At 39.9% G+C, this 13095-nt stretch overlaps 1 protein-coding gene and 1 long non-coding RNA gene across 2 annotated transcripts in view; one reads left to right on the top strand and one right to left on the bottom strand.

Annotated features, from left to right (window-relative positions):
• The window catches only part of LOC309630482, a 532185-nt gene that overhangs the window by 469779 nt on the left and 49311 nt on the right, over positions 1-13095 (top strand). The window lies entirely within an intron of this gene.
• NMI (N-myc and STAT interactor) overlaps positions 11280-13095 on the bottom strand; it is a 39471-nt gene continuing 37655 nt past the window's right edge. The window contains exons 8-9 of the mRNA XM_082395778.1: positions 12323-12429; positions 11280-11868 (exon numbers count right to left, since the gene is read on the bottom strand). Of these exons, the coding sequence (XP_082251904.1) occupies positions 11683-11868; positions 12323-12429 (293 nt within the window). The 3' untranslated portion in view covers positions 11280-11682. The remainder of the gene's footprint in view (positions 11869-12322; positions 12430-13095) is intronic.

Below are 13095 nucleotides of genomic sequence, written 5' to 3'. Positions count from 1 at the left end.
TCAAGAATAAGCATCTTTTTCTTTGCAAATACCAACAGGATATCATTAATGCTATTCACTATACAGTTTTGGCTTTCTGCCTTCCAAGCATATGATAGGATTGAACATCCAAGTTCTTTTATAGTTGGGTGGAACTGTATATTTAGTTCTGGTTGAGTTGTGAATGGAAGGAAAATTTCTGGACCGAGAATTTCATTGCCAGTTCAAGACCCTTCAAAACTCTTTTCCTCTGGCATGGCATCTAGCAATAAAATTGGTGGCGGCTGTTACCCTGGTTCACTGAGTGTCTACCACGAGCATTCCTTTCGTTGACCCAACATGGACATGCAGCATGAACAATGAGTAAACTTTTGTTGTTTTAGGTCTCTGAAATTTAGAGATAATCTGTCACATCAGCATCACATAGTCTATCCCAGCTGATACAGAAACTGGTATTCTGAAGTGGAGTATTGTTGTAGCGAAAAGAAAAGGAAAGGAAAGGAAAGGGAAAAAAGAAGAGAAGAGAAGGAAAGGAAAGAAAAGAAAACAAAAGAAAAGAAAATCCACAACACAATCTAAAATACAGGGTTTAGCTCAGAGACCAAATGGCAGGTGATTAGAAAATAGTTATCAGAGATTAGGATGCGGATCCGTATTATGTAGTGGAAAAACACTTGGTAAAACTGTCACACATGATAGCTTGGAAGGCAAATAATATACCTAATTAGCTTGTAGGTTTTTTAAAAAAAAGTGTGAAAACCAAAATAGTAGCATATGTCTTGGCGCATTTAACAAAGTAATATAAGAAAGAAATGAGCTTAGAAAAGAATTTGGCCAGTTTGAAAGCAGGAATAACAGGGAACAGATAAAGTCCAGAAATATGGGAACTTGCAGGGTTGGATGTAAACAATGCTTTTCATTCTCAAATGATAAAACTGAGAAGACCTTGGAGTAAAAAAGGCTGATTAGAACTTTGCTTTACAGCAAGGATCAAATCAATGATCAAATCAAGGTTCAAATCTCTGAACAAGCTAAGGTCCCTCAGAGCAAAAACAGCAAGTAAGATTGTGGAATTCAATAAACCCTTTCAACTAGACTAATTCAGGGAAAAGAAATTATAAGTGTCCTGATAGACTCAAATCAAGTGAAGAGAGGGAGAGACGGGGGCCAAGAAATCAGAGAATTACAGCTACTCTAAAAAGAGAAGTCTAGAAAAAAAAAAAAAAAAACTGTAGGTGTGGCTATTGGCATATGTAAACTGACCAGACCTTAGTCTATTTTAATAGATAAGAAGCCTGTTAAGTTTTTGAATTACACCACCTAACTTGCCACTGGCCCAGGTAAAGAGACTATGACTGTTCAAAACTTTAAAAACTTGGTCCCAAACGTTAATCATAGGAAGTGTGCCAAGTGAGGAAGCTTTTCAGCCTCCAAGAAAAATATATTATGAATCTCCATTCTAGATATGGCCCAGGAAAATAATGGAAAAAGAAGAATGTCCAGGAGCTATGAGGACAATGAGTAAGAGAAGAATTTCCAGAGAGTGGAATCCCAGCTGACCCAATAACTCCACGGGATTTCAGAATGGCTTTGGCCTAGTGACTGCTATGTGTCTCCCATTCTTCCCTTTTTCAAATGTAAGAGTTGATTGCAGTTATCTTGTTCTGGTCCCACCACTGTATATTGGGGGGTCTCTAGATAAAGAAAAGTAACATTCAGCCCTGATACAGAAACTTCCACATATCACCTAGAGTTCTTGCACTTTGAGTATGTTGTTATGATTGGGTGAGATTTGGGGGTTTTCTCCCTTGGGGATGGGGTGAGTGTGAGTGTACTTTGTGTGTGAAGAAGAGTGATCCAAATATTGATGACCAGGAATGACCTTCAAGATGGAGGAGGAGTAAGATGTGGAGATCACCTTCCTTCCCAAAAATATATCAAAAATACAACTACATGTGGAACAACTCCTACAGAACACCTACTGAATGCTGGCAGAAGACCTCAGACTTCCCAAAAGGCAAGAAACTCCCCACGTACCTGGGTAGGGCAAAAGAGAAAACAGACAAAAGAATAGGCATGGGACCTGACCCTCTGGGAGGGAGCTGTGAAGGAGGAAAAGTTTCCACACACTAGGAGGCCCCTTCACTGGCGGAGATGGGGTGTGGGCGGAGGGGAAGCTTCGGAGCCACGGAGGAGAGTGCAGCAACAGGGGTGCAGAGGGCAAAGCAGAGAGATTCCCGCAAAGAGGACTGGTGCCGACCAGCACTCACCAGCCTGAGAGGCTTGTCTGCTCACCGCCCGGGCAGGTGGGGGCTGGGAGCTGAGGTTCGGGCTTTGGAGGTCAGATCCCAGGGAGAGGACTGGGGTTGACTGCGTGAACACAGCCTGAAGAGGGCTAGTGCACCACAGCTAGCAGGGAGGGAGTCTGGGAAAAACTCTGAAACTGCCTAAGAGGCAAGAGACCATTGTTTCGGAGTGCGCAAGGAGAGGGGATTCAGAGCACTGCCTAAACGAGCTCCAGAGATGGGTGCAAGCGGCGGCTAACAGCGCAAACACCAGAGACGGGCATGAAACGTTAAGGCTGCTGCTGCAGCCACCAAGAAACCTGTGTGCAAGCACAGGTCACTAACCACACCTCACCTCCCGGGAGCCTGTGCAGCTCGCCACTGCCAGGGTCCCGTAATCCAGGGACAACTTCCCCGGGAGAACACACGGCATGCCTCAGACTGTTACCACGTCACACTGGCCTCTGCCGCTGCAGGCTCGCCCCACATTCCATACCCGTCCCTCTCCCCAGCCTGAGTGAGCCAGAGCCCCCTAATCAGCTGCTACTTTAACCCCATCCTGTCTTGGGGGAGAACAGATGCCCTCAAGTGACCTATACGCAGAGGCAGGGCCAAATCGAAAGGTGAACCCCAGGAGCTGTGCGAACAAAGAAGAGAATGGGAAGTCTCTCCCAACAGCCTCAGGAGCAGTGGATTAAATCTCCACAATCACCTTGATGTACCCTGCATCTGTGGAATACCTGAATAGACAACGAATCATCCCAAAATTGAGGCAGTGGACTTTGGGACCAACTGTAGACTTGGGGATTGCTTTCTGCATCTAACTTGTTTCTGGTTTTATGTTTATTTTAATTTAGTATTTAGAGCTTATTATCATTGGTAGATTTGTTTATTGATTTGGCTGCTCTCTTCCTTTTTTTTTTTAAATATATATATTTTTTCCTTCTTCCCTTTTTGTGAATGTGTATGTGTATGCTTCTTTGTGTGATTCTGTCTGTATAGCTTTGCTTTTACCATTTGTCCTAGGGTTCTGTCTGTCCTTTTTTTTTTTTTACTGTATAGTTTTTAGTGCTTGTTATCATTGGTGGATTTGTTTTTTGGTTTGGTTGTTCTCTTATTTCTTTCTTTTTTAAATTACTTTCTAATTTTTTAATTTTTAATAATTTTTTAAATTTTTATTTTAATAACTTTATTTTATTTTATTTTTCTTTCTTTCTTTCTTTTTCTCTCTTTTCTTCTGAGTTGAGCAGCTGACAGGGTCTTGGTGCTCTTGCCGGGTGTCAGGCCTGAGCCTCTGAGGTGGGAGAGCCGAGTTCAGGACATTGGTCCACCAGAGACCTCCCAGTCTCATGTAACATCAAACGGCAAAGGCTCTCACAGAGATCTCCATCTCAATGCTAAGACCCAGCTCCACTCAACAACCAGCAAGCTACAGTGCTGGACACCATATGGCAAAGAACTAGCAAGACAGGAACACAACCTCACCCATTAGCAGAGAGGCTGCCTAAAATCATAAGTTCACAGGCAGCCCAAAACACACCACCCGACGCGGTCCTGTCCACCAGAAAGACAAGATCCAGTCTCATCCACCAGAACACAGGCACCAGTCCCCTCCACCAGGAAGCCTACACAACCCACTGAACAAACCTTACCCACTGGGAGCAGACACCAAAAACAACGGGAACTACAAACCTGCAGCCTGTGAAAAGGAGATCCCAAACACAGTAAGTTGAGCAAAATGAGAAGACAGAGAAATACACAGCAGATGAAGGAGCAAGGTAAAAACCCACCAAACCAAACAAATGAAGAGGAAATAGGCAGCATACCTGAAAAACAATTCAGAGTAATGATAGTAAAGATGATGCAAAATCTTGGAAATAGAATGGAGAAAACACAAGAAACATTTAACAAGGACCTAGAAGAACTAAAGAGCAAACAAACAATGATGAACAACACAATAAATGAAATTAAAAATTCCCTATAAGGAATCAATAGCAGAATAACTGAGGAAGAAAACGGATAAGTGACCTGGAAGATAAAATAATGGAAATCATTATCACAGAGCAGAATAAAGAAAAAAGAATGAAAAGAATTGAGGCCAGTTTCAGAGACCTCTGGGACAACATTAAACACACCAACATTTGAATTATAGGGGTCCCAGAAGAAGAAGAGAAAAAAAAAGGGACTGAAAAAATATTTGAAGAGATTATAGTTGAAAACTTCCCTAATATGGGAAAGGAAATAGTCAATCAAGTCCAGGAAGCACAGAGAGTCCCATACAGGATAAAGCCAAGGTGAAACATGCCAAGACACATCTTAATCAAACTATCAAAAATTAAATACAAAGGAAAAATATTAAAAGCTGTAAGGGAAAAGCACCAAATAATATACAAGGGAATCCCTATAAGGTTAACATCTGATATTTCAGCAGAAACTCTGAAAGCCAGAAGGGAGTGGCAGGACATATTTAAAGTGATGAAAGGGGAAAAGCTACAATCAAAATTACTCTACCCAGCAAGGATATCATTCAGATTTGATGGAGAAATTAAAACCTTTATAGACAGGCAAAAGCTAAGAGAATTCAGCACCACCAAAACAGCTTTACAACAAATGCTAAAGGAACTTCTCTAGGCAGGAAACACAAGAGAAGGAAAAGACCTACAATAACAAACCCAAGACAATTAAGAAAATGGTAATAGGAACATACATATCGACAACTACCTTAAATGTAAATGGATTAAAATGCTCCAACCAAAAGACATAGACTGGCTGAATGGATACAAAAACAAGACCCATATATATGCTGTCTACAATAGAACCACTTCAGATCTAGGGACACATACAGACGGAAAGTGAGGAGATGGAAAAAGATATTCCATGCAAATGGAAATCAAAAGAAAGCTGGTGCAGCAATTCTCGTATCAGGCAAAAAAGACTTTAAAATAAAGACTATTACAAGAGACAAAGAAGGACACTACATAATGATCAAGGGATCAATGCTAGAAGAAGATATAACAATTGTAAATATTTATGCACCCAACATAGGCGCACCTCAATACATAGGGCAAATGCTAACAACCATAAAAGGGGAAATTGAGAGTAACACAATCATAGTAGGGGACTTTAACACCTCAATTTTACCAATGGACAGATCATCCAAAATGAAAATAAATAAGGAAACACAAGCTTTAAATGATACATTAAACAAGATGGACTTAATTGATATTTATAGGACATTCCATCCAAAAACAACAGAATACACTTCTTCTCAAGTGCTCATGGAACATTCTCCAGGATAGAGCATTTCTTGGATCACAAATCAAGCCTTGGTAAATTTAAGAAAATTGAAATTGTATCAAGTATCTTTTCCAACCACAACGCTATCAGACTAGATATCAATTACAGGAAAAAATCTGTAAAAAATACAAACACATGGAGACTAAACAATACACTACTAAATAACCAAGAGATCACTGAGGAAATCAAAGAGGAAATCAAAAAATACCTAGAAACAAATGACAATGAAAACATGATGACCCAAAACCTATGGGATGCAGCAAAAGCAGTTCTAAGAGGGAAGTTTATAGCAATACAACCTATTTCAAGAAACAAGAAACATCTCAAAAAAACAACCTAGCCTTACACCTAAAGCAATTAGAGAAAGAAGAACAAAAAAACCCCCAAAGTTAGCAGAAGGAAAGGAATCATAAAGATCAGATCAGAAATAAATGAAAAAGAAATGAAGGAAACAATAGCAAAGATCAATAAAACTAAAAGCTGGTTCTTAGAGAAGATAAAATTGATAAACCATTAGCCAGACTCATCAAGAATAAAAGTGAGAAGACGCAAATCAATAGAATTAGAAACAAAAAAGGAGAAGTAACAACTGACACTGCAGAAATACAAAGGATCATGAGACATTACTACAAGCAACTATATGCCAATAAAATGGACAACCTGGAAGAAATGGACAAATTCTTAGAAAAGCACAACCTTCCAAGACTGAACCGGGAAGAAATAGAAAATATAAACAGACCAATCACAAGCACTGAAATTGAAACTGTAATTAAAAATCTTCCAACAAACAAAAGTCCAGGACCAGATGGCTTCACAGGCGAATTCTATCAAACATTTAAAGAAGAGCTAACACCTATCCTTCTAAAACTCTTACAAAATATAGCAGAGGGAGGAAAACTCCCAAACTCATTCTACGAAGCCACCATCACCCTGATACCAACACCAGACAAAGATGTCACAAAGAAAGAAAACTACAGGCCAATATCACTGATGAACACAGATGCAAAAATACTCAACAAAATACTAGCAAACAGAATCCAACAGCACATGAAAAGGGTCATACACCATGATCAAGTGGGGTTTATCCTAGGAATGCAAGGATTCTTCAATATACCCAAATCAATCAATGTGATAAACCATATTAACAAACTGAAGGAGAAAAACCACATGATCATCTCAATAGATGAAGAATAAGCTTTTGACAATATTCAACACCCATTTATGATAAAAACCCTCCAGAAAGTAGGCATACAGGGAACTTACCTCAACATAATAAAGGCCATATATGACAAAACCACAGCCAACATCGTTCTCAATGGTGAAAAACTGAAACCATTTCCTCTAAGATCAGGAACAAGACAAAGTTGTCCACCCTCACCACTATTATTCAACACAGTTTTGGAAGTTTTAGCCACAGCAATCAGAGAAGAAAAAGAAATAAAAGGAATCCAAATTGGAAAAGAAGCAGTAAAGTTGTCACTGTTTGCAGATGACATGATACTATACAGAGAATCCTAAACATGTTACCAGAAAACTACTAGAGCTAATCAATGAATTTGGTAAAGTAGCAGGATACAAAATTAATGCACAGAAATCTCTTGCATTCCTATACACTAATGATGAAAAATCTGAAAGACACTGATGAAAGAAATTAAAGGTGATACAAACAGATGGAGAGATATAACATGTTCTTGGATTGGAAAAATCAACATTGTGAAAATGACTGTACTACTCAAAGCAATCTATAGGTTCAATGCAATCCCTATCAAACTACCAAGGGCATTTTTCAAAGAACTCGAACAAGAAATTCTATGACATAAATCACAGCAAGATCCTTTTTGACCCACCTCCTAGAGAAATGGAAATATAAACAAAAATAAACAAATGGGGCCTAATGAAAGTTAAAAGTTTTCGCATAGCAAAGGAAACTATAAACAAGATGAAAATACAACCCTCAGAATGGGAGAAAATATTTTCAAACGAAGCAACTGACAAAGGATTAATCTCCAAAATATATGAGCAGCTCATGCAGCTCAATATCAAAAAAACAAATAACACAATCCAAAAATGGGCAGAAGACCTAAATGGACATTTCTCTAAAGAAGATATACAGATTGCCAACAAACACATGAAAGGATGCCTAACATCACTAATCATTAGAGAAATGCAAATCAAAACTACAATGAACTATCAACACAGACCAGTCAGAATGGCCATCATCAAAAAATCTACAAACGGGCTTCCTTGGTGGCGCAGTGGTTAAGAATCCACCTGCCAATGCAGGGGACACGGGTTCGAGCCCTGGTCTGGGAAGATCCCACATGCCGCGGAGCAACTGAGCCCGTGTGCCACAACTACTGAGCCTGCACTCTAGAGCCTGCAAGCCACAACTACTGAGCCCACGTGCCACAACTACTGAAGCCCATGCGCCTAGAGCCCGTGCTCCACAACAAGAGTAGCCACCGCAATGAGAAGCCCGCGCACCGCAACGGAGAGTAGCCCCCACTCGCCGCAACTAGAGAACGCCCGTGTGCAACAACAGAGACCCAACACAGCCAAAAATAAATAAATAAATAAATAAAATTTTTAAAAAAATCTACAAACAATAAATGCTAGAGAGGGTGTGGAGAAAAGGGAACCCTCTTGCACTGTTGGTGGGAATGTAAATTGATACAGCCACTATGGGGAACAGTATGGAGGTCCTTAAAAAACTAAACATAGAACTACCATATGACCCAGCAATCCCACTACTGAGAGTATACCCTGAGAAAACCATAATTCAAAAAGAGTCATGTACCACAATGTTCAATGCAGCACTATTTACAATAGCCAGGACACGGAAGCAACCTAAGTGTCCATCGACAGATGAATGGATAAAAAAGCTGTGGCACATATATACAGTGGAATATTACTCAGCCATAAAAAGAAACAAAATTGAGTTACTTGTAGTGAGGTGGATGGACTTATAGACTCTCATATAGAGTGAAGTAAGTCAGAAAGAAAAAAACAAATAACATATGCTAACACATATATATGGAATCTAAAAAAAAAAAAAATGGGGCTTCCCTGGTGGCACAGTCATTGAGAATCTGCCTGCCAAAGCAGGGGACATGGGTTTGAGCCCTGGTCTGGGAAGATCCCACATGCCGTGGAGCAACTAGGCCCGTGAGCCACAACTACTGAGCCTGCGTGTCTGGAGCCCATGCTCTGCAACAAGAGAGGCCGCGATAGTGAGAGGCCTGCGCACCACGATGAAGAGTGTTCCCCGCTTGCCGCAACTAGAGAAAGCCCTCGAACAGAAACAAAGACCCAACACAGCCAAAATAAATAAATAAATAAATAAATAATTAATTAAAAACAACAATTGGTTATGAAGAACCTAGGGGCAGGACAGGAATAAAGACACAGATGTAGAGAATGGACCTGAGGACATGGGGAGGGAGAAGGGTAAGCTGGGACGAAGTGAGAGAGTAGCATGGACATATATACACTACCAAATGTAAAATAGATAGCTAGTGGGAAGCAGCCGCATAGCACAGGGAGATCAGCTGGGTGCTTTGTGTCCACCTAGAGGGGTGGGATAGGGAGGGTGGGAGGGAGGGAGACTCAAGAGGGAAGAGATATGGGGATATATGTATATGTATAGCTGATTCACTTTGCTATAAAGCAGAAACTAACACACCATTGTGAAGCAATTATACTTCAATAAAGATGGTAAAAGAAAAACATATTGATGACCAGTAGGACAGGACATACTACACTTATTATTCTGGCTCAACTATATCTAGTTCTTCTAATTTTTACAAGACAGAATTTTCTATCCCCCTTATATTTTCTTTCTTTTCTTTTTTTCTTTTTTTTGACACACCGCATGGCATCTGGGATCTTAGTTCCCCGACCAGAGACCCGACCCATGCCCCCTGCTGTGGAAGCGAGGAGTCCTAACCATTGGACTGCCAGGGAATTTCCTAGCCCCTTTATGTTTCAGTGAGGCCATATGACTATTTCTGGCCAATGAGATGTGAGAGGAAATGGCACAGGTCACTTCTGGGTCACAGCATTTAATTGCTGGTACAAGACTCTCCAGATTTCACTTTTCCCCACCTGCATGATTCTGGAAGCATGTCTCAAGATGGGGTCTGAAGTGATAAAGACAGAGTCCCTTACCAACTTTTGTTGGACATTCAGCATGAGTGAGAATTAAACTTTTATTTACTAGGTCTCCAAGATTTGGGAGGTTGTGCTATCACAGCATAACCCAGTCTCTCCTGACTGATAAATCTACAAACAGCAAAAGGGACTTGTAATTCCACATTATCTGTCTTTCCTGACTTATATAATGACAAAGTCTTTTCACACATTAATAAGTGGAGATAGCTCATCCTGGACACATAGTTGAAGGCTTCCTACCATAACATGCAATACGTTAAATAGTCAATACAGTATCTTTTGGTATTTTTTTTAAAATTTATTTTATTTATTTATTTTTGGCTGTGTTGGGTTTTCGTTGCTGCACACAGGCTTTCTCTAGTTGCGGTGAGCAGGGGCTACTCTTCGTTGCAGTGCACGGGCTTCTCATTGCGGTGGTTTCTCTCGTTGCAGAGCACGGGCTTCTCATTGCGGTGGTTTCTCTCGTTGCAGAGCACGGGCTCTAGGCACGTGGGCTTCAATAGTTGCGGCACGCGGGCTCAGTAGTTGTGGTTCACGGGCTCTAGAGCACAGGCTCAGCAGTTGTGGCGCACGGGCTCAGCTGCTCCACGGCATGTGGGATCTTCCCGGACCAGGGATCGAACCCCTGTCCCCTGCATTGGCAGGCGGATTCCTAACAACTGTGCCACCAAGGAAGCCCTCTTTTGGTATATTTTAAAGAAAACTTTCCTCCTATAAAATCTGTAAAACTCTGGAAATAAGCAGGAGAGCCAGTGCTTGATTTCTGAGTTTTCGTCAGATCACACACAGGTGGAATGGTGAAAGGAACCCAAAGAAAAAGCATAATTTTCTAGGATAAGTAACATTTATCAAAACCATTGTGAAAATTTTAAATCAAATGAAATTATCTATTTTACTGCCTGAGGAAGGCCCCCAAAAGGAACAAAAGTGACTGCTTCCAACTTTGTCCTAAATATTAGGAAAAATTTATTTCTAATTGGCAGTCTGCCACAGACTAAATATAACACCCTCTGTGCTAGTGAGACTGTACCAATCGAAATTAAATGAGGTTCTTTAAATTTTTCTTCTTAATATATTTTTTAAATTAATTTATTATTTTTGGCTGCATTGGGTCTTCGTTGCTGCATGCGGGCTTTCTCTAGTTGCAGCAAGCGGGAGCTACTCTTTGGTACAGTACACAGGCTTCTCACTGCGATGGCTTGTCTTTGTTGAGGAGCATAGGCTCTAGGCGTGCGGTGGGCTTCAGTAGATGTGGCTCACAGGCTGAAAGGCGCAGGCTCAGTACTTGTGGAGCACGGGCCCAGCTGCTCCGCGGCATGTGGGATCCTCCCGGCCCAGGGCTCAAACCCATGTCCCCTGCACCGGCAGGCAGATTCCCAACCACTGCGCCACCAGGGAAGCCCCATAGGCAACATTTCTTATTCCAAAGAGAAATGTGAGAGTAATGAGTATTTCTGATGGTAGTATAACAACTTGAAAACCTAAAAATAAAATATCAGAAGCAAAACCAAGCCTTTTTTCTTTTTAGCTTTTCCCTTTATTTTAGATGGCAGGCAGCATTGGATAGGTCTAGGTTTAGAATCTTTTCTAAAAGCATTTCATTTCTGCCAGCATTTTAATATGAATTTAATTCTGCTGTTGGCTCAGACCGTGACAGAATGAGCCAACATGGCAGGCGGACAATTGGATCACTTATGGTTCATTTCAATGGACATGGCACCCAGCCACAAAATTTATGAACAAAACTGTTTTAATATAGTTATTGCATTTGTAAACATGCAGCACAGGTGGAAACAAAGAATTCAAAAACAGAAATATATTTTGTATCTAAGAATAAACAAACACTAAAGAATTAAATTTTTCATTTTTTTAAGGAAAAGGATATTCATTTTTGTCAAGCATTAACAGCATTTGGGTTCAAAAGCTCTAATTTTCATATGATTCCATGAGTCTATTCTTCAAAGTATGCTATGTAAGGTTGCCCAAGGGAACACTTGACTACCTCGACTTCTCCACCTCCATTCTTCTCCCGTTGAAAGTGAATGTTAATAAAATCCTCTACAGTTTCTTCATCTATTATCTGAAGGTCTTCCAGTCCAGTCAGAAGCACTGTCTTCTTAGATACTCCTGAAAATACCTAAGAAGCAAAATAAAAAGATAAACAGAAAATTTTCCAAGCGCTTTGAATTACAAAACTTTACATTTATAAGCTCTGCTTAATATTTTGGATGTTATCTTGAGAGAGACAACGGGCCTCAGGAAGATTTTCAAGCAAGAGAATATCAGAGTCGGATCTGAGTTTCAGAAAGATAACTCTGGTGGCATTGTGACAAATAGAGGAAAGGAGGGCAACTCTACGGACAGAGAGACCAGTTACAGAGGTAGTGAGAGGTGGAAGTGACAAGATCAAGTAACCAAATGAATGCTGGAGGGAAAGCGAAAGCAAGAGTTAGGCATGAGTTCTAGCTTTCAGGATGGTAGGCTAGGTTAATTAATAAGATTCAAACGGAAACAGAATCACAACTTTTTATTTTTTGTGGGGTGGGGCTGGGCAATAAGTTTCCAAAATGAAAGAAAAGAGAGGACTTTACCTGAAACTTTTTCAGGTATGTTTCTGTGTACGGAGAAACAGTAACTCTCTGGCAGTTTTGATTTATATAAAGAGGATAGTCTTTTGTTTTCAAAATCTTGTCAGCAACTAGAAGTAAATTTTTAAAAATTATTTTCTCCTTTATATCAAACATTTTTAACCAAAGTTAAAACCTCCTTCAAACAGAATGTCAGAGTAAACAGTGGCTTGAGTGATTAATTTTTAAGAAACTCTACAGTCCACTTTAAAGAATTCACAGTACATAATTTTGAAAAACATAAGACCAAATGATAATGAGATTTAAACAGCTCCATCTGTCTTAAACTATCAGTCAATCAATGCACAGTGAGCTGCGATGTCCTCAGATAGACCTACCTTGAGCTACATAAAATGTGATAACCATTTGCAAAAAGTAACCCAGCCATTCTAACAAAACCCAGTGTTTCCCAATCTCTCAAGAAGTACACGTGCAAATTACGATTAGAATACTCTCTTTCTCTCTCTCTTTCTGTGCATATATATATATATATATACACATACATATATATAGCAAAGTACTATATTATTATTATATATATATAATTACTTAATTGTCCTGTAACTAATACATGACATTCAATAAACCTGTATAATGATGTTAATCAAAGGTGGAGGGGTGCTGAATGTTATCTAAAAAAAGTGAAGGCAAATAACAAAAATTCATCAATTTTCTCCAACACAAAAAATAACCAGATTTATTTTTAGCAGCTTTTTTCTCCTAGAGGGAAAAAAGGT

The sequence above is a fragment of the Balaenoptera borealis genome (assembly GCF_965194805.1).
Source record: "Balaenoptera borealis genome assembly, chromosome: 6".
NCBI classification, from domain to species: domain Eukaryota; kingdom Metazoa; phylum Chordata; class Mammalia; order Artiodactyla; family Balaenopteridae; genus Balaenoptera; species Balaenoptera borealis.
Note: the sequence above shows the minus strand (reverse complement) of the source record. Positions and strands in the feature narration are given on the sequence as shown.